This window comes from Hemitrygon akajei, chromosome 11 (genome assembly GCF_048418815.1).
Source record: "Hemitrygon akajei chromosome 11, sHemAka1.3, whole genome shotgun sequence".
Classification (NCBI taxonomy): domain Eukaryota; kingdom Metazoa; phylum Chordata; class Chondrichthyes; order Myliobatiformes; family Dasyatidae; genus Hemitrygon; species Hemitrygon akajei.
Genome location: NC_133134.1, coordinates 109,842,945 through 109,865,011, shown reverse-complemented (window position 1 = coordinate 109,865,011; position 22,067 = coordinate 109,842,945). Strand labels below are relative to the sequence as shown.

The 22,067-nt window shown below is 42.0% G+C and overlaps 1 protein-coding gene across 7 annotated transcripts in view; it reads left to right on the top strand.

Moving 5' to 3' along the window:
• Positions 1 to 22,067, top strand: part of LOC140735898 (engulfment and cell motility protein 2) — a 200,809-nt gene that overhangs the window by 135,856 nt on the left and 42,886 nt on the right. For 5 of the 7 annotated variants that reach the window (XM_073061485.1, XM_073061481.1, XM_073061482.1 and 2 more), the window contains 4 exons: positions 3,161 to 3,312; positions 17,358 to 17,436; positions 18,401 to 18,454; positions 20,817 to 20,867. In XM_073061485.1, the coding sequence (XP_072917586.1) occupies positions 3,161 to 3,312; positions 17,358 to 17,436; positions 18,401 to 18,454; positions 20,817 to 20,867 (336 nt within the window). The remainder of the gene's footprint in view (positions 1 to 3,160; positions 3,313 to 17,357; positions 17,437 to 18,400; positions 18,455 to 20,816; positions 20,868 to 22,067) is intronic. The other 2 variants (XM_073061487.1, XM_073061486.1) reach the window with 1 other exon arrangement.

The following is a 22,067-nucleotide window of genomic DNA, read 5'->3' as shown; positions in this document are numbered from 1 at the left end:
GGGTTCGCTCACCTCAGTGCTGAACCGACTCCACAGCCTGTCGACTCGCTCTCGAGGATTCTGCAGCTCGTCTTCTCAGCATTACTTGTTTACTCTCTTTTTTTAATTATTTACACAAGTTGTTGACATTTGTGCATTGTATATTTGCCAGTCTTTGGCTTCTGGTGCATTCTGTTGTATTTCCTTGTTTTCCTGTGGATGCCTGCTGGAGAATGAGTCTTAAGGTTATATGTGGCATAAACACTTTGCTAATCAATTTGATTTGACCTTTGATTAACTTGCAGGGGAAAAGCTAGTGGGAAAACTGATTCGCTCTGTGAATTGACACAGATCTGGTGGGCCAAGTGTTTTCTCCTATGTCATAACATTTCATAAAGCAATGAAAATGTTTTCAGCTTTGGACAAAGCTGACCATCCCAATGAGTCGCCTTCAGTGTCCATGCAGTACACTTCTTGCTCAGATTCTTTCTTGTGTATCTGCTGGCTCGGCCTGTGCATGCCACATCCCTCGAATAAATATTAAAAGGGCATTGGATGTGAAGCAATTATAGATTGTTTCCACACTCTGGAGCGGAGTCCTTTGTCAACCACGCCTGATGCTGTAGATATATCATTCAAAGTCTCACCAGGATCCACACTTCTTACACTGGATTCCTTGCAGCATAGGAGAAGGCCATTGTGCCCGTTGAATACATACTATCGCCTAGAACACTTGTTTCCCTGTAACCTATTCTCTTGTATGTCCATTAACTCCACCGATTTACCTACACCATGGGTAATTGATAGTCAGTTAACCTGTAAACCTACACGTATTTTGGGTGTGGGAGGAAGCCCACATTTGTAACGGTAAGAAAATGCAGAGGCCACACAGCCAGCACCCATTGTCAGAATTGAGTTTGCGTTGCTGGAGCCCTGAGTCAGCAGCAGTAACTTCTGGGTCGCTGTTCCATCCCGGCACCCTTCACGCTTCCTGCGTCTCTCCTCTGTCCCAGATCTATCAAAGTGCTGTCCATTATTTCAAGGGCACCTGAGCAGGAGAGAGTCAACTCTCTTCGGTTCCCATCAGAAACTCTGCTCATTGCACACGTTTGCACCCCAGAAGGTTGCCCGTGGCGCAGCCAGGTTCTCTGAAGCGTGGGTCATGTGACAGAGCTCCAAAGCCACTGTATCAAAATCAGGTTTATTATCACCGGCAGCATTCATGAAATGCATGGTTTTGAGGCAGCAATGCAGATAAATTACTATAAATTACAGTAAGACTATAATTTTTTAAAAATAGTGCGAAAAGATCACAGGAAGTTCCAACTCTGACTAAAACCCACCTTACCTCAACCGTTCTGATGGTCTCATCTAGGGCTTTGTTACCTGCTGGTTTGACTATTCCAAAGTATCCTGCTTGGTATGCCTCTCCCACTGTGAAAACATGCTGGTCCAAAGCTCTACTGCTCAGACCTTGACTCTGTTTTCCAATAATGCTACAAGTTTCAAATTCTCATCCTTGCTTCCATCTTTCCCCTCCTCTACTCGTGCCCCTGCCTTTTGTCTGCCCTCTTGATTGGGTATTTTTTTTAAAAATGTAAAGGAGAACTGTGAAGTTCTGCTTGGACTCTTGGGCAATGTTTATCTTCAAGGAATAAAAAAAAGTCACAGATGTTTTTCTTTGTTGGAGCTCGTGCGCATGTTCCCTTCACCTCCTGGCTACGCTGTTGAAGTGATCATTAGATGTAAAGTACATTGGACTTGTCTCTGTGCCGACCAAACTGATGCAATTCTGATCCCTACTCCATAAGATAGGAGCAGAATTAGGCCACTGGAATCGTCAGGTCTGCTCCGCCACTCTATCGGTGCAAGCAGAGCGATGGAAGAGGTGAGCACAGGGAAGGAGCTCCTGGCTGGACTGGTGGGTGGGGAAAAGAAATGCACATGTGCTTCTCTCCTTCCCCACCACCGCCCCTCAAAATCTGCCTCCATCTGCCCTTAAATCCCCTCGTCCATTTGATTCTACCTGTCACCTACTGGCCTTTATCTCACCCTCTTTCTCGCTTCTATTTAGTGGCCGTTCTCCCTCTGCGCTCTTGGTCCTGATACAGGGTCTAAACCCAAAGCAGGTCCCTATGATCCACAAGTTCTTCTGGCAGTTTTTTAAAAAAATTTTGCTTGATATTAAAGCTTTTGCACTGGATTTATTTCCATTGGTTTAAATTCCATCCCCATCCACCATCACACTGAAGTATGTGAGCCACTATCTGGCTTATCTCATTGTCTTTAGGTTCAGACACCGCTTGCCCAAGGACTCTGTCTACTGACTCCAGTCAATCAAACAAAATGTGTTTTAAATGAATATTCTCCGGGTTGTGTATAGTGACTTTGACAATAAATTTACTTTGAATGTTATTTCTAAATATAAATTATCTGTTCAATGCAGTGGCTTTCATTTGACCTTCTGTCTCTGCACCAGCCAACTTTTTATTAGAGTGAGCCAGGGAATCATGCATCTTTCCTGTGAGAAAGGACTAAGCAGACTGGGCCTATACGTTCTAGAGTTTAAAAATGTTATGAAATTATTGTGGGACTTAACAGTCAATCTTTTCCTTGGCTGGGATGTTGTGACCAAAGAGTCATGGTCTTATAATAAAGTTATTCAGGACAAAAGTGAGCGAGCTTCAGGCACCTGACAGGCCACAGGGGCTTGGCGACAGAGAAGACTCAAGAAAGAGCAATTGATTTTTAGATTTTAAATGTATGGAGTTAATGCAGGGAAGTGAATCTGAGACAAGATGAGCCGTGGTCTTATTGAATATCAGAGTGTACTATATTTCTGTTATTATCCAAAACTCTTGCCTGTAACTGTATTTGCCTCTCTTTCAAATTGTGTTAAATGGAAACTGGAACCCCACTGTGTGACTGAGTTCTGTACCTTCAGGTCAGAATCAGGTTTGTTATCACTGACGTATGTCATTAATTTTTTTTGTGGCAGCGTAACAATGCAAGACGTAAAAATTACTGTAAATGACGGTCTAGAAAATAAATAGTACAAAGAATAGCAAGGTAGCGTTCACGGACCGTTCAGAAATCTGACGGCAGAAGCTTTAGCTTGGTTGCATTCTTTGATTTGGTTATTGGTTCCTAACACTAATGATGAAAATATTTGATTTCTCAGATTGCAAGCTATGTCAACCAAACAACAGTGGATGCTTCCATCTTGCAGCGGTCGCTGGCAATTCTAGAGAGCATGGTGCTGAATAGTCAGAGCCTGTACAAAAAGGTGGCTGAAGAGATCACTGTTGGACAGCTGATTGCACACCTTCAGGTGTAAGTATTACAGAGCCTTGAATCCTGGACACTGGTGTAACAAAGATGCTAAAACTGGGTGTATCAGATTTTTTTTTGGGGGGGGGGGCAATGCTATGTGTGTTTTTGTTCTTGCTTGTGAAAATGATGCTTGTGTTGTCTTCTCACTCTGGCTGAATGTGTCTCATCCATACACTGACAGCATCTGCTCACCTACCCAGGAGTGGGGCGCTGCAAAGCAAGATCTGTCTGGGGATTGAGTGCAGCATTGCGAGCGCCATACTGGGTTAGACTAGCTGTGGGGATGCGAATCTACGGAGAGCACTGCCACCTAGTGGCACCCGGCTGTCAACTCAGTAACGCATTCCAGGTTAACCTGCTGCTGTACTCACCAAACAGGGGAGTAGAAGGATCAGAAGCTCATGATCTGCCCATCTCCTATTTCACACAATGGAGTCCTGCACATTCTTTCCTCTTTCAATTATTTATCCAATTGTCTTTCGGAAGTTGCTGTTGAAACTATTTCCACCATTCTTTCAGGCCAGATATTTGTAGGTCATCATTTCTTGTTTATCTCCCATCTGTTGTCCATTATCTTAAGTCCCTGTTCTCTGGGACCAAGCTTACTGCCGCTGGCATACAGTCTCTCTGTTAAATTTCCTCATAGTTCTAAACAGTGAGGACAGAAGATTAATTGACTGACTGGCCGAAGGCAAGGATTGGGATTAAAGGGGGCCTTTTCTCGTTGGCTGCCATTAACTAGTGGTGTTCCACACGTGTATCCTACTTTTCATGTTATATATCAATCATCTGGATGATGGACTTGATGGTGTTGTGGCCAAGTTTGTGGACAATGCAAAGAAAGAGGGGCAAGCAGCGTTGAGTGAGCAGTAAGTCTACAGAAGGAGTTGGACAGACAAGGAGAATGGGCAAAGAAGTGGCAGATGGAGTATAGTGTAGTGAGTCTAATGCCAGATTTCCTAAAAGTTAGTTTGCTGGTTGGGTAAGTAATAAGGAAAAAAAAAGCAATGTTAGCATGAATTTTGAGAGAACTAGAATATAAAAGCAAGGATGTAATGCTGTGGCTTTATAAGGCATTGGTCAGACCATATATGGAGTATTGTGAGCCGCTTTTGAGCCCTTTTCTAAGAAATGATCTGTTGGCATTGGAGAACATTCAGATGAGGGTCACGAGGAATCCCAGTAATGAAAGTGTTAATGTATTTGTAGGTTCTGGGCCTGTATTCCCTGAAGTTTAGAAGAACGAAGGGGGGGGGGGGGGGTTCTCATTAAAACTTAACAAATATTGAAAGGCCTAGACAGAATGGACGTGGAGAGGATGTTTTCGATAGTCGGAGAGTCTAGGACCACAGAGTACATTGAAGGCCCCTTTGAAACGAAAATGATGAATTTCATGCAATTCATTGCCACAGACTGCTATGGAGACCAAGTCATTGGGTATATTTAAAGCAGAGTTTGATAGGTTCTATGTTAGTAAGTGTGTCAAAGGTTATGGGGGAGAAGGCAGTTAGAGGGAAAATAAATCAGCTATGTTGGAATGGTGGAGCAAACTCAATGAGCCATATAGCCTAATGATTAGATTAGATTAGATTCAACTTTATTGTCATTGTGCCGAGTACAGATACAAAGCCAATGAAATGCAGTTAGCATCTAACCAGAAATGCAAAGGATGGTGTTATTTACAAAATAACTGCGAATAAAAAGTAAGTGCTACAGCACACAAATATAAAAGTACTGAGACAGTACAATATGGGTGCAATACTGCTTAGCGCTGTGATGTGAGGTTCAGCAGGGTCACAGCCTCAGGGAAGAAGCTCTTCCTGTGCCTGCTGGTGCGGGAGCGGAGGCTCCTGTAGCGCTTATCGGATGGGAGGAGAGTAAATGCTCCTATGTCTTATGTATGGTCTTGAGGAAATTTTTCTTCAGTGTCTTCAGTGGCACAGAGGGCGGTCCTGTAGCTCAGAAGGGTAGGGATAGAAGAAAGAGGACCATAGTAATAGGGGACTCAATAGTCAGGGGTTCAGACAGGCGGTTCTGTGGAGGTGATCGGGAGTCCCGGATGGTAACTTGCCTCCCTGGTGCCAGGGTCCGGGACATTTCTGATCGCGTCCAAGATATCCTGAAGTGGGAGAGTAAGGAGCCAGAGGTCGTGGTACATGTAGGTACCAATGACATAGGTAGGAAAGGGGAAGAGGTCCTGAAACGAGAGTATAGGGAGTTAGGAAGGCAGTTAAGAAGAAGGACCGCAAAGGTAGTAATCTCGGGATTACTGCCTGTGCCACGCGACAGTGAGAGTAGGAATGGAATTAGGTGGAGGATGAATGCGTGGCTGAGGGATTGGAGCAGGGGGCAGGGATTCAAGTTTCTGGATCATTGGGACCTCTTCTGGGGCAGGCGTGACCTGTTCAAGAAGGACGGGTTACACTTGAATCCTGGGGGGACCAATATCCTAGCGGGGAGGTTTGCTAGGGCTACAGGGCAGACTTTAAACTAGTAAGATGGGGGGGTGGAAATCAATTTGAGGAAACTATGGGAGAGGAGGTTAGTTCACCAGTAGAGCAAGTAAGTAGACAGTGTGTGAGGGAGGAAAGGCAGGTGATGGAGAAGGGATGCGCTCAGCCCGAAGATGTAGGGGAGAAGAAAGAAAAGGATAATAAATTTGAATGCATTGCTAGGGATGAAAAGAGAGGAGGAGGTGGAGAGTATCTTAAATGTATCTATTTTAATGCTAGGAGCATTGTAAGAAAGGTGGATGAGCTTAAAGCGTGGATTGATACCTGGAATTATGATGTTGTAGCTATTAGTGAAACATGGTTGCAGGAAGGGTGTGATAGGCAACTAAATATTCCTGGATTTAGTTGCTTCAGGTGTGATAGAGTAGGAGGGCCAGAGGAGGAGGTGTTGCATTGCTTGTCCGAGAAAATCTTATGGCGGTGCTTTGGAAGGATAGATTAGAGAGCTCCTCTAGGGAGACTATTTGGGTGGAATTGAGGAATGGGAAAGGTGTAGTAACACTGATAGGAGTGTATTATAGGCCACCTAATGGGGAGCGTGAGTTGGAAGAGCAAATGTGTAAGGAGATAGCAGATATTTGTAGTAAACACAAGGTGGTGATTGTGGGAGATTTTAATTTTCCACACATAGATTGGGAAGCTCATTCTGTAAAAGGGCTGGATGGTTTAGAGTTTGTGAAATGTGTGCAGGATAGTTTTTTGCAACAATACATAGAAGTACCAACTAGAGATGGGGCAGTGTTGGATCTCCTGTTAGGGAATGCGATAGGTCAGCTGACAGATGTATGTGTTGGGGAGCACTTCGGGTCCAGTGATCACAATAGCATTAGCTTCAATATAATTATGGAGAAGGACAGGACTGGACCTAGAGTTGAGATTTTTGATTGGAGAAAGGCTAACTTTGAGGAGATGCGCAGGGATTTAGAGAGAGTGGATTGGGTCAAGTTGTTTTATGGGAAGGATGTAATAGAGAAATGGAGGTCATTTAAGGGTGAAATTATGAGGGTACAGAATCTTTATGTTCCTGTTCGGTTGAAAGGAAAGGTTAAAGGTTTGAAAGCGCCATGGTTTTCAAGGGATATTAGAAACTTGGTTCGAAAAAAGAGGGATGTCTACAATAGATATAGGCAGCATGGAGTAAAGGAATTGCTCGAGGAATATAAAGAATGTAAAAGGAATCTTAAGAAAGAGATTAAAAAAGCTGAAAGAAGTTATGAGTTTGGTTTGGCAAATAAGGTGGAAGTAAATCCGAAAGGCTTCTACAGTTATATTAAAAGCAAGAGGATAGTGAGGGATAAAATTGGTCCCTTAGAGAATCAGGGTGGTCAGCTATGTGTGGAGCCGAGGGAGATGGGAGAGATTTTGAACGATTTCTTCTCTTCGGTATTCACTAAGGAGAAGGATATTGAATGGTGTAAGGTGTGGGAAACAAGTAAGGAAGTTATGGAACCTATGACAATTAAAGAGGTGGAAGTACTGGCGCTTTTAAGAAATTTAAAAGTGGATAAATCTCCGGGTCCTGACAGGATATTCCCCAGGACCTTGAGGGAAGTTTGTGTAGAGATAGCAGGAGCTCTGACGGAGATCTTTCAGATGTCATTAGAAACGGGGATTGTGCCGGAGGATTGGCGTATTGCTCATGTGGTTCCATTGTTTAAAAAGGGTTCTAGAAGTAAGCCTGGCAATTATAGACCTGTCAGTTTGACATCAGTGGTGGGTAAATTAATGGAAAGTATTCTTAGAGATAGTATTTATAATTATCTGGATAGACAGGATCTGATTAGGAGTAGCCAGCATGGATTTGTGCGTGGAAGGTCATGTTTGACAAACCTTATTGAATTTTTTGAAGTAGTTACGAGGAATGTTGACGAGGGTAAGGCAGTGGATGTAGTCTATATGGACTTCAGCAAGGCCTTTGACAAAGTTCCACATGGAAGGTTAGTTAAGAAGGTTCAGTCGTTAGGTATTAATGCTGGAGTAATAAAATGGATTCAACAGTGGCTAGATGGGAGATGCCAGAGAGTAGTGGTGGATAATTGTTTATCGGGATGGAGGCCGGTGACTAGCGGGGTGCCTCAGGGATCTGGTTTGGGCCCAATGTTGTTTGTAATATACATAAATGATCTGGATGATGGGGTGGTAAATTGGATTAGTAAGTATGCTGATGATACTAAGGTAGGAGGTGTTGTGGATAATGAGGTGGGTTTTCAAAGCTTGCAGGGAGATTTATGCCGGTTAGAAGAATGGGCTGAACGTTGGCAGATGGAGTTTAATGCTGAGAAGTGTGAGGTTCTACATTTTGGCAGGAATAATCCAAATAGAACATACAGGGTAAATGGTAGGGCATTGAGGAATGCAGTGGAACAGAGAGATCTAGGAATAACAGTGCATAGTTCCCTGAAGGTGGAGTCTCATGTAGATAGGGTGGTGAAGAAGGCTTTTGGAATGCTGGCCTTTATAAATCAGAGCATTGAGTACAGAAGTTGGGATGTAATGTTAAAATTGTACAAGGCATTGGTAAGGCCAAATTTGGAATATTGTGTGCAGTTCTGGTCACCGAATTATAGGAAAGATATCAATAAATTGGAGAGAGTGCAGAGACGATTTACTAGAATGTTACCTGGGTTTCAGCACTTAAGTTACAGAGAAAGGTTGAACAAGTTAGGTCTCTATTCATTGGAGTGTAGAAGGTTGAGTGGGGATTTGATCAAGGTATTTAAAATTTTGAGAGGGATAGATAGAGTTGACGTGAATAGGCTGTTTCCATTGAGAGTAGGGGAGGTTCAAACGAGAGGACATGATTTGAGAGTTAGGGGGCAAAAGTTTAAGGGAAACACGAGGGGGTATTTCTTTACTCAGAGAGTGATAGCTGTGTGGAATGAGCTTCCTGTAGAAGTAGTAGAGGCCAGTTCAGTTGTGTCATTTAAGGTAAAATTGGATAGGTATATGGACAGGAAAGGAGTGGAGGGTTATGGGCTGAGTGCGGGTAGGTGGGACTAGGTGAGATTAAGAGTTTGGCACGGACTAGGAGGGCCAGAATGGCCTGTTTCCGTGCTGTGATTGTTATATGGTTATATGGTCTCCTCTACTAAGATCATGAGTGATCTAAATTATTCTTTAAACCTTTTACTACATCCTGTGGTTCTCATTATTTTAGTTTTACAGTGAATTTTGCAGATTTGTAGTTGTATTTCTTATCTATTCTTCTTGTGTTTTATTGGAAGCTTCACAGTAGATCCTCCAGTCTGATATTGCATCTTAACCAGAATTCCTATTTTTAAACTATAGATCCTGCAGTCAATTATTGCATCTTATTCATAATTCCTATTTTTAAAGCAACTCTTCTGCTGGCCTGGATTTGTTTTGCTTTCTAAGTTTTCCTTGGTGTGCTTCATATGAAGCCCTTGTCAAAAGGGGCTTTAAGATCCAGGTAAAATGTATGATTGGGAGTTCAGCTACTATGTTATAAGAGCAGTTGGGAAGGTTATTGGGCCAGACTTGCTCCTTTACATCCATGCAGTTTCCTTCTTGATACGTTACTAAGCTTTAGGTAATCATGCAAACTTTTGGAAATGTTTCCAAATTTGTGGGAGTGCTGAGGGAATGCTGTTCTGTACAAGTTATTAAGCAGAGGTCTTGCTGTTCTTCTGAGGTGAATGTAGAAGATTACATAATATTATTCCAGTAAACAAAAGAAAGGTTTCCCAATAACCTGGTCAAAAATCCTTCAACTAACATCACTAGAGTAGATCTGGTCATTTATCTCCCTGTTGTTTCCATAGCTGTGCTCTGGCAGCATTGACCACTACGGTCTTTACAACAGTACCACACTTAAAATGAATAAATAGTATCTATTAAGGTGCTGTGAGGCTGTGAATGTTTTATTCATAGCAAGTTGTAAGCAAGGATTTGTCTTTGATCCAGAGAGGCTGTGTGTTAATTGTAACCCAGGTTAATTCAACCCAAAGATGTAATGTTAGAAAGCTCCACCTGCGGAGGGATGAAAACAAGGTTTACTGATTTTTTTTTAAAAAAGAGGATTTGGGAAAAAAACGATACGCGAGAATAAGGCTTGGCTGATGCAGGCGTGGACGAGGAGAGAAATGCAGCAATGATTAGAAGCTGAAGACGTGAACTGTAAGAGTGGAATTAGTAGTGAGCATCTTTCCCTACTAACTGGAAAACGTCAGGGTAAAACCCTGACAATAGCGATAAAAGACTTATCGAAGCTACAGTCGGCCCTCCTTATCCACGGATTCCGTATGCGTGGATTCAACCAACCGCGGATCGGGAAAACCCGGAAGTTCTCTCTCCAGCACTCGCTGTTTGAGCATGTACAGACTATTTTTTCTTGTCATTATTCCCTAAACAATGCTGTATAACAACTATTTACACAGCATTTACATTGTATTAGGTATTATAAGTAATCTAGAAATGACTTAAAAGTACAGGCAGACCCCGGGTTATGAATGAGTTCCGTTCCTGAGTCCGTCTTTAAGTCAGATTTGAAGTCGGAACAGGTACATCCGGTATTATTTAGCGTCAGTTAGTCAAACGTTTTTCTTAGTATATAGTACATATTTTACCTTTCTATGCATTTAAAACACTTAAGAAACATACGTATTTCAATAATTTAACCACTGCGTTGCTTAGTAATAATTGTAGCTTTCATCGGGGCAGGGCCTTTCACATTCTCCATTAAAAATGTTCCGATCGTTGACCAACTGCAGCCTAATGCTTTTCCAACGACCGATGGCGTTTCACTTCTTTCCGATCGCTTTATTATTTCCACCTTATTTTCAATCGCGATCGTGATTATTTTCATGAACAGAAACACTGCGGATTCAGAGCTGCACCACCAGGTCCTAATGTCCACCACACGGAGACAGGTTAAATAAAGTCCGGGGTTCCGCTGGGTCCTAAAGACCACCACACTGATACATGTTAAATAAGGGACTTGAGCATCCGCAAATTTTGGTATCCACGGGGGGGTCCTGGAACCAATCCCTCACGGATAAGGAGGGCTGACTGTACAGCTGTAACATGTTATAGCTTTAAGGCGACAATATCGGCAGAGACGAGTGTCCTAGATCCCTACCGTGTAGTTGGGAATTAGTTCTGTAAAATCATACCAAGGGATTTGGTCAAGTATTTTTGTACAAGTTTGTGAATTGACTTGCCATAGATGATGAACTATCTCGTTCCAATGAACCAACAAACAAGATGTTGAGCCACCCAAGATGAAGAAACAGTGCGGGAACGAAATGTGTAATGATGCAGAGCATTTAATATGGTTAGATGTATAAGTTTATTTTCATTCGAAGAATCTGAATTTGATTTTCTGCAAGAACTGATTATTTTTGCAGAGACTTTGAAAAGTTACTGAATGGGATTTACTTTGTTTAAGAGTTGTGATGCTGGAGAATTGTCGTGAAAGGAGTTAAACTCTATATATATAATTTTTGAATTTAAACTTGTAGATATACTACTTGGAACTGAAACTGAAGTTAACTATAAAGCTTAAGAATAGGAATTATATTTGGTTTTCTAACTAACTAGGGATAAATAAAAAGGCAAGTTTAGTCTGTAAGCTTTTAAATAGATCTAATTAGTTAGAGAGATTAGAATAACAAAGGAATCTCACTGATTCTAATTTAAAAAAAATTTGTTTTGGTTTGATATCTAAGATTTGGAACCTAAACAGAATGCAGAATGTTGGAATTTTGAATTGTTCTTGCTCATGGAAATATTTTGTACATATTGCTTTTTTCTTGTAAACAAAACTTATCTCGAGAAGTGTGTGGTTTCTATTCGCTGCCTCCTTCCGATACCTGGGACCTTCTGATGGCCTACGAGCACCTAGTGTAATTTGATTTTCTCAAAGAGTGTGGCAACAAGTGGCACGCGGTGAGGCCGGTGCTGCCGCGGGAGTTACATAATGGTTGTCCATCCTTGCCATGCCACATCTGAAAGTGATTTACTCAGTGGCATGTGCCAACATTGAGTTTGTGAAACCAGACCAAAATCTAACTTCCCGTTCGTTCGTAAATCTTCTTTTGAGCTGGATTCTGTAGGTTGCAGGCTCCCGAAGTGAAAACCATTCCCTTGATTCTCTGAGTGGAAAGCTCAGTTGCTACAGTATTAATTGTACTCCCACTCCCCGCAGTGCACATTTAATCAAACTGTCATGGAATATTTTATATTGTTGCTCCTGATTACAATGGATCATCTCAACAAGCAGTTTGGACTATTTCTAATCAAGTTTTCATTTTACTCCACCAAATATCTTTAAGATACAAATTTGGTAATACAAGTTGAGCATCCCTTATCTGGGGCCAGATGTGTTTTGGATTTTGAATTTTTTCTGATTTTTGGAATATATAATTGATAGCTTGGAATGGCCTTAATTTCTGACTCTGAATTTATGTGCTGTTGATAAGCAGTCTTTGTCTTACACTTGTTCATGTGCTTGACAGTAAAAATGAGTATATACCATTAATATAATGAAAATATAATGAGTTCAGGGTAACAAAAGCGGAACAGCAGCATCGGGAGAAAACCTGAATCAGTTGTTGTACAAGCTTCCAGTCTCCACCTACGAGGCCATGTTTTGATTAAAAGGTTACAGCACACTGTATTTGTATTTTATCTTTAAGGTTTTGTGTAAAGTATAAAAATAATAGAATTGTAGACTTGTTTTGGTGGTAGATTTTTGTGGTGCTTTAAAAATGTAATGCTGTGCCTTTTCTTCAATTTCTGCAACCAGCCTGCTGAATATTCAATTACCTTCAGTTTTAAGGTCGTCGTGATAGATCTTTGCTTGTTTCATGATCAGCATACTGTTGAGTGGCATATGTTCATTCCGATGCTGACGATGCATGAAAGAAATCTTCATTTTTTTGCTTTATGCAACGTTTTTCTATTTTTCAGTCACCTATTCGTTATATAAGTGAGGTCACTTAGAATTGTCCATGGTGCGCACTGGCCTCTGTACTGCCAGGAAACCTTTCCAGCTCCTTGTAGAATTTTCCATTTGTCACGTCATCTCAGTGCTCAAAAAAAAATTTGGATTTCAAAAATTTTAAAATTTTGGAATTTCAGATAAGTGTACTCGACCTGTATTGATGATTAATAGTGTCTTGTAAATATGGAACTATTAAGTTATTACACTTGGGAATACACTTTCCCATCCTTTGTAATCTATCCCAGCAGCCAGATCTGCTTTGACTTTACCTACAGAGGTTGGTCACTGGTTCGAGCCTCAGCTGAGGCAGTGTGTTGTGTCCTTGAGCAAGACACTTAACAACACATTGCTCTGCGACGACACCAGTGCCAAGCTGCTTGTGTCCTAGTGCCCTTCCCTTGGACAACATCGGTGGCTTGGAGAGGGGAAGGCTTGCAGCTTGGGCAACTGCCGGTCTCCCATACAACCCTGCCCAGGCCTGCGCCCTGGAAACTCCAGGTGCAGACCCATGGTCTCTTGAGACCGACGGATGCCACCACAGAGGTTGAAATTCTGTTGATTTGACTGAAGGAATATAAAACTGAAAGTTTGTCCATTCGTTGATTCTCAGTGAGCTGAAATGTCCCATGGGGTCATTATTACAGGACCATAATGGTATGAAATTTGATACTGAGCTACAGTATTAGGACAGATTTTAAGGAGCTTCTTAGAGTATGTGTGAGAGGTTGAGAGGAAAGCCCAGATCCTGGATTCAAGGCTTAACTGGAACTGTTGGGTAAAGCAAATTGGGATGTGCGAGAGGCTAGAATTAGAAAAATATAGAGATATCACAAGATAGAGCCAGAAGAGGTCAGCGATAGGTGAAGGAACGCCATGGAGGAATGTGAACTTTTTGATTTGAAAGTGTGACCTGAAAGTCCATGGAATCAGCCTCATAGCGTGCCTTGTGAAAGTATTCAGTCCCCAACCTTTTGTTCACATAAACGAGTATTACAGCCAGGAATTTTGATCAATTTAACATAGAATTTTTATTTGTGAATCACATGCTCATTTTTTTTTACAGTAGAGCTCAAACAAAAACTAAAATTGTAAAGCATGAAAAACAAAAAATACAAAAACTGAAATGTCAGCAGTTCAAAAGTATTTATCCCCTTTTGCTCAATACTTAGTTGAACCACCTCTCACAACAATTACAGCGAATATATTTTTTCGGGTTAGTCTCTCCTGGCTTTTCACAATGTGATGGAGCAAGATTTGCCTGTTCCTCCTTGCAAAATTGCTCAAGCTGTGCCAGGTCAGTGGTGGACAGCAATCTTGAGATCTTCGTTAAAGACGTTTGATCAAGTTAAGGTCAGGACCCTGACCAGGCCATGCGAGGACATCAACTTTCTTCATTTGAAGCCACTCCGGGTGCTCTGCCAGTGTATTTTGGGCCGTTGTCCTGCTCATTGATGGATTTCCTTCCCAGTTTAAGTTTTCTGGCAGAGGCTAGCAGGTTTTTATCCAGGATCTCTTGGTTATTTAGTAGCACTCATTTTTCCATCAATCTTGATCAGATTTCCAGTCCCTGCTGCTGGAAAACAAAATCCCCATGGCATAATGCTACCAGGGTTAGTGATACCTTGCTGATGCACAGTATTGGATTTATGTCACACATACTACTTAGTGTCGAGGCCAAAATGTCACCTTTGCATCTTAAATCATCTCTCCACATCTTTACAGTATCTTCTAAGTGACACTTTGCAAGGTCTTTACCATGAGATCATAGGACAACAGAGCAGAATTGGGCCATTTGGCCCATAGAGTCTGCTCCGCCATTTGATCATGGCTGGTCCATTTCCCTCTCAACCCCATTCTCCTGCCTTTCTCCCATAGCCTTTCATGCCCTGACCTATCAAAAATCTATGAACCTTCATCTTGAATGCACCCAATGACTTGGTCTCCATGCCCAGAGACCACAGATGCACTACCTTCTGGTGAAAGAAATTCCTCTTCATCTCCATTCTAAATGGGCATCCTTCTATTGTGAGATTGTGCCCTCTGCTCCTAGACTCACCCATTATAGGAAACATCCTCTCCACATCCACTCTATCTAGGATTCTCAATATTTGATAGGTTTCAATGAGATCCCCCCCCCATTCTTCTAAATTCCAGCGAGTATAGGCTCAGAGCCTTCAAATGCTCCTTGTATGATAAGCCGTTCTTTCTCTGAATCATTTTCAGAACCTCCTTTGAACCCTCTCCAATATCAGTGCTTTCCTTCTGAGTTAAGTGGCCCAAAACAGCTCACAATACTCTAAGTGAAGCCTCACCAATGCCTTATAAAGCATCCTTGCTTTTATATTCTTGCTTTTGTATTCGAAGTTCAAAGTACATTTATGATCAAAGTATGTATGGATCAAACAACCTTTGGATTTGTCTCCTTACAGGCAGCCTCAAAACAAAGCAACCCAAAATAACCCATAAAAAAGACCTAATGTGCAGAAATAAATAAAAATATCAGATCGTTCAAGCAATAAAAGTGAGCAAGTAGCATTCAGAACGAAAGCAAGTCCACAGTCCCGAGCAGGCCACAGCCTCGGCCTCAGTTTAGTGCACAGCCAAGTAAACATCACGAAGCAGAAAGCAGACCCTGCCCCACTCTCCCCTCTGGTCCTGATGCCCCACCTTTTCAGTGCATGTGGCCCAGCGTTTAGCTCATCCGTACACTGGGTCGTTCCTTGCTCTACGACCTGGTCCCTGTTGCTTCGATAGGCTCTGGGACACGAACACCACCGGCACGTTTCGACCTATACCTGGCAACTCCAAATCGGCCTGGTGCTTGGATCAATCAAACCTCACTTTAGGCGGATGGGCCTCAATGCCACCACACCTCCACTGATCCTGCCTTTGCCTTGCCTCTGCTCATCCTGAATCTCCCTTGACCTCCCCTCAACTCAGCCTCGCCTTTGCTTTGCCTCTTCATGGTGGTGATCTTTTACCATAAAGTTTACCAGAAAGAAGCCTTATTGATACACAAGTATGTAGTTGTATTTTTTGCTTTGTTTGCCACAAATAAGTAGTCGCTGGACTTCACCAGTGCCATCTTAAGCCGGCTTAGGCTGGTCCTCTCATTTCTAGACCTCTCGAAATGAATGCGCCTTCCTCACCACCAGTTCAACATCCAGGTTAACCGTTAGAGAACTTAGATCCTGCATGAGAACTCCCAACCCCTTTGCACCTGGGATTTTTGAATTTTCTCCCTATTTAGAAAATAGTTTATGCCTTTATTCCTTCTACCAAGGCATGACCCGACACTTCCCAACACAGTATTCCATCTGCCATTTCTTTGCCCATTCTCCTAATCTGTCTTTCTGCAGATTCCTTGCTTCTTCCACACTACCTGCCGCTCCACCAATCTTCATCATCCGCAAACTTAGCCGCAAAGCCAACTTTTAAGGGAAAGGATGTGCTTTTTTTTTTAAAGCCAGGGCTTCTTCCTCGTGCAAGGCTTTGGTGATTGTGGAGCCATGAGCTTCATCTCCAGTTGCAGCCACTGACTTCTGCAGCTCACTCAGTGGCTGTTGATGTCACAGTAGCCTCTCTTAGAAGTGCCAATCTTCTCCGACAACTAAATTTAGAGGGGTGGCTTGACCTCTGCAGTGTAGCTGTGTTTTCATATTTTTTTCCAGTTTTTCACGATTTACTGCACTGAGCTCCAAGGTATATTCAGCGCCTTTGAGGTGGTCTTATACTCTTCCCCAGATTTGTGCTTCTCTTATTATCATTCGTCTGGCTTGGCTTGAATGCTCTTTTGGTTTCATTTTGGTTTGGTCTGTTGAGCATCTACCATACAGTTGGGCCTTACAAAGAGAGAGAGAATTTATTCATGTGATCATCCAGATTTCTACATCAACCAATTGGGTGAGTTGATAAGGTAATATACAGTATTGCACCCGAGGAAAGTTTGTGTGGTAATTACAAAGTGCATGAGGACTTTTTCAGCCTCACAATTTTGGTTTTTAATTTTTAGTAAATTGTTGATAGGTTTTGGAATTTTTCTTTTGTTTTGACATGATGCACAAAATTTTGAAGATTAGCTCAAAAAAATCCAACTGCAGTGTATCTTAAATGTAGAAAATGAGATAGTAAAATGTGAAAATAGTTGTAGGTGTTGAATACTTTTCCAAGGCACTGTATGTAATCTGTTCACTTCATTCTCTCTGTTCCCTGCTGGAGATCCCGGATGATCCATAGATTTGATTCGTTGTCGTTGAATAGTTTCCCAACAGGGGTTCTGACACTCAGTATTTGGAATGGCTCAGATGAAACCAGTCTTGCTTGGATTCAGAAGACCATGGGCTCAAGTGTAAGCCAATGCTCTACTGAACTTCATGAACTGTTGTAGACACTATCTATAAATGCTCCACACTTCAAAGGAGAGGTGGCTGAATGCTTAATGCCCATGGTCAGATCAGTGAGTTTGAATTGTTTTTGATGTTCCCTCTGCGGAGGAAAAAGTACAGCTTGAAGCCACACATTTCACTCTGGAATAGCCAGTAATTCTGTGCCTGCCATTTTCTCTGCAGATCAAACCAGGAGATCCAGACGTATGCAATTGCACTGATCAATGCTTTGTTCCTGAAAGCACCAGAGGACCGAAGGCAGGTTGGTCACAGTTTGTTTCTCCGGTTGGTCTGTGGGTGTCTAACTCTTCTGTCTGTAATCCCTTCACGGTGGTCCTTGCTTATCCTGTATTGTCAGCTACCTTTAAACATCCTGCTGTGTGCTTTGTTACTAACAGTGTCTCCCCTGCTGCTCACTACCAACTGAAACCACTCTCCATTCATTGCCGCTCTGTTTTCCAAAGTTTCCTCTCGACAACAGTAGCTGCTCACACATGTACAGCCCTTTGATCTCAAAGTGCTTTACATGAGCTTAACCATCCAAAATGGCTGTACCTCTTGCAGTGGGACAGGAGGCCAAACAGTTTTGCTCACTCGTACATTTTGAGTATCTGAAGAAGTGGTAGAGTTTGAGGGAATGGCGGAGGATGGGCGCATGAAGCCACTAGTGAAAGTGTAAAGGAAGTAGGGATGATTAAAGCCACAGTTCAGGGAATGCAGCCTATAAAGAAATTTATCCCTTTAGCTTCAAATCGGTGGACAATGGAAATGGTTTCCATACTGAGACCATCATTATCCTGAACACCTACCCCATCCTCTCATTCCCCAGCTGTTTTTGCCCCAGTTACTCCATGTAGCGAAAGTCTTCTCATCTTAGCTTAGTTGATCCTTCTGTACTTGACATTCTTTCTTGATGTTGGTTGTGGAAAATAAATACAGATGAAAATAATACCGTGGGTTTACACTTTGCCATTGTGACTCTATGATAGTATTTTATTAAGCACAGGTCCTCTGGTGAACTGTGGTGTCCCAGTTTTAATAACTTTCCTCGCAACCCTGGACTCTCCTTTTCTTTAAAAAAAAGGCCTGTGATCCTCTTCCACATCTCTCTCATTCTCTTTCCTGTCTCTCGTACTAACTGTTCGTCTCTTCTTGTTGCTGCTGAAACTCACGCTGTGTGGATGCGGTCCGTTGACATAACAATGTTACCCTGCTGTCAACATCAGTCTGTCCTTCCCTCCTCAGAAGGGGAGGACTCTGATCTCGATCTACCTTTGTCAGTAAGTAGTGATTCCTGTGTGTCAATACCGCACCAGGCGGTAATGGGAAGCTTTGTGACTATCAGAATAAGGGAAAGTAACTAGTGTGGATAGTTGGTGATCACTGTGGTCTCCTACCCCCACATCCTACTTTAAAGGTTCCTCTTTGGGGCCAGTTTGTTCTCATCCGACTAAAGGCTTCTTGTATCTCTTCCAATGGAGCTGAGTCAGTGAATCTCTGGTCAGTTACATTAACACACCACCAAGGTTGGCTCTTTACTTCAAATCCCCAACAGCATTTAGCCACTTTGAACCTTTCCAGCTGTTCCATGAGATGAGGGCTGATCTATGACTTTAACTGGATGTAATTGCCTTTAACAATTCAATACTCAATTTTCTCAGTCTCCTATATTAACAACATCAGTGGCTCTTGCTGGGCACCAGGAGCTTCTGATGGGCCTTGCCCTACATCTTCCTAGGAAGATTATTGGCCTGTGGAAAGTGCCAACCTCCGGAAAGTCCTGATTGATTGCCTTTGTGCCTACCACAACCATTGTGTAGCGCTCATCGGTAGCAATTCTGACTAATCCATCCTTCCCTCCCCCCCCCCCCCCCAGCCCACCCTTCATTTTAGAGGGGGGAAATCCTGAGCTGTTGTAAATTTACTGAATTATGACCCAGAAACCTTTCCCATAGGAAGTGAAGGAGATTGGATGGGGAGTAGAGAAGGTATAGCAGGTGAAGAAACTGTTGGATTTGTAATAACCTTGCCTGCTGTGAAGTTGAAAGCATCAGTTCTTGGTGGTTTGAATGCAGTATATTAAAAAAAAATTAGCGTCTTTCTTTTTATTTTTACTTGCTCCAAGACCTTATTCCATTCCTAGAGCTCTTTTAGCCCTTATTGTCCATGCTGATCAGGTGCCCACCCAGTCCTGAGCTCCTGCATTCAGCTCACATCTGTCTCACTCCTTAATGGTTTGGGAGTTGAAAATGTTCAAGACAAAAAAAAACCCATAAAACAGTTAACTGTAGGACTGTTGAGTTGAACATCTTCTGCAGGTTACTTGGGGCGTACAGTAAAGAGTTGAATGAGTCTTTCGCCAAATGTGAACAGGTCAGCTCGATATTACTGATTTGGAAAGCTGACCTAGTTGAACATTTTAGAGCAGGTAACCTTAGTGATAGAGAAGGCCAAATAAATAGAGATTGGTTCATAAAGTTTTAATATAAGATGCAAACTATTGAAATGCATAGGGAATTGTTAAGAGCTAGAGTCATACTAGTTAGCACGTATACTAGTTAGCAGAATTTAACCAGCTGTGTCTCCTGGGAAACTGTACTTGAGTATTGGCATTTCATTACATTTGTGAATAACTTACTTCAATGAAAAAGTGCAGGGATGTTTGCTAATGTTTACAACAGTGGCTCAGTGTGGCTGGGAGCTAAAAATTTGCAACAGAACACTGAGCGGTTAAGTGAAATGACAAATATATTATGACTTGCAAATTTAGCCAATTAAGCCAAAAATATTGAAACAGTTGCTAAATGGTTAAAAAGCTAGAAGGAGTGGAGGAACAGAGATCTGAAGAACTATTTTAAGAAATTTTAGTTAAAACTAGTGAATGGTGGTGAATGGAACTTTGATCTTCATCTGGAAGACACTGGGACTGGAGTGTAAAGACTTGAAATTGAGTTTCAGTTTTATAAAGCTTTTTTCATCTCATGTAATTACTCTGTTTAAATCTGGACTACCTCAGGAAGGATACCTTGGATATGAAGACAGTGGTTAAATTGACAGGAGAAGATGCAGATGTGAGGTTTCTTCAGAAGAGACTGTGGATAATCTAATTAAGCTTTTTAAACTGACTACCGGTAATTAAGTTGATAGATTAAATAGAAAAACAGCCCTTCTTTGGTAGAGGAGCACTTCCTTGCACATTTATGGGATTTATGCACCAGCAGAACTAGCATTTAGTTGCCATTACTAATTCCCCTGATAGACCACAGCAGTATAAGATGTACACTGCCTATCTGTTGAAGGTGTTCTCAAAATCATTTCAGTATGGGTTTAGAATTGGTATTAATGATGCTTTCACAAAGGAGGAAAGTTCCAAAAAAAGAAGAAATGAACATTAACATAAAGATCCATTTAAATGGTAGAAAAGGCAGAAGGCCTGAATGGCACACCTGTTCTTTTATTTCTTACCCCACTTTGAATTTACATTTAACCCTGTGAAGCATTGTGGGATGGGCCATTGAAATATATCAGTGTCCTGTAGGTGGAGCACATGTCTATGTTAAGACACGAGAAAGATTGTAATGCCTACGTTGAGTTTTGGTATCCAAATCAAACCTGTGACTGACTCCTGCTATGTTTCCACAGGAAATGTCTAACGTCCTGGCACAGAAGCAGCTACGATCCATAATATTAAATGTAAGTACGGTGACTTACAAGAAGTGAATTTATTTCTGAAACTTCTAACATAGGTAAAACCAATTTCATTTTCAAGACAGGAACCTCACCACATCAGTTTGGTGAAAATGTCTGCCATTAGAGTAATTGTAACACATCCATGTTGGAGCAAGGACTGAAGTCTGAAGATCTGATTTTCATTCTAAATTTAAAAGAAATGCACTGTGAAAATGACCAGAAGGGTTGTTCATTGGATTAACTCACTGACGTTCTCAGAAGAGTGAACCACACCATCTTTAACCCATTTGGTCCTCTTTCGCTCCAATCCCACAACAAATGCTTGGTTAATTTTCCTCTGAGATGGTCCTCTTGTATCAAACCTCTGCAACTAGGGGGGCTGAGCAACAGATATCACCTTCAGAGGCACCACCGGTATTGGAGAAACCATGAAAGCAGTCTGGTCAATGCAATAGTAAATAAGTAGTTCTGCTCAAAATATAACAGTCCTGCACTCAGTGGTCACTTAAGGTACACCTGTATGCCTGCTTGTTAATGCACATATCTAATCATCCGACTGAAGCTCAATGCATAGAAGCATGCAGACGTGGTCAAGAGGTTCGGTTGTTGCTCAGACCAAACATTTCTTCCCTATTCTGATATGATCTACGTGACTTTGACCATGGGACTCAGACGGGGTGGTTTGAGTATCTTGGAAACTGCTGACATCCTGGGATTTTCAAGCACAACAGTCTCTGGATTCTAGATCACGGGATGATTTTTGTTTTTCGCACAATTCTAGAGGTCTAGAGGTAGTTACGTGGGCGAAAGTGCCTCGTTAATGAGAGAGGTCGGAGGAGGTTGGATAGACTGGTTCAAGCTGTCAGGAAGGCGACAGTAACTCATCTAACCACACATTAGAACAGTGATGTGCAGAAGAGCATCTCTGAATGAGGAACACATTGAATCTTGATGCGGATGGGCTACAGCTGCAGAAGACCACAAATGTACAGAAATATGTTTTGTGGTCACTTTAATAACCACCTCCTGACCTAAGAAAGTGGCCACTGAGTGTATGTTTTAAACACTAATTGGACTTGCTTGAGTTGGCAATTATTTGCAACAGATCTAAGAGCCATTGGTCAGGTTTTGTTTCAGTTCTGGCTAGAACAGCCCCTCAGTGTGTTATTTGTTCCATATTGTTGGAAGCTGCTTCTATGTTGG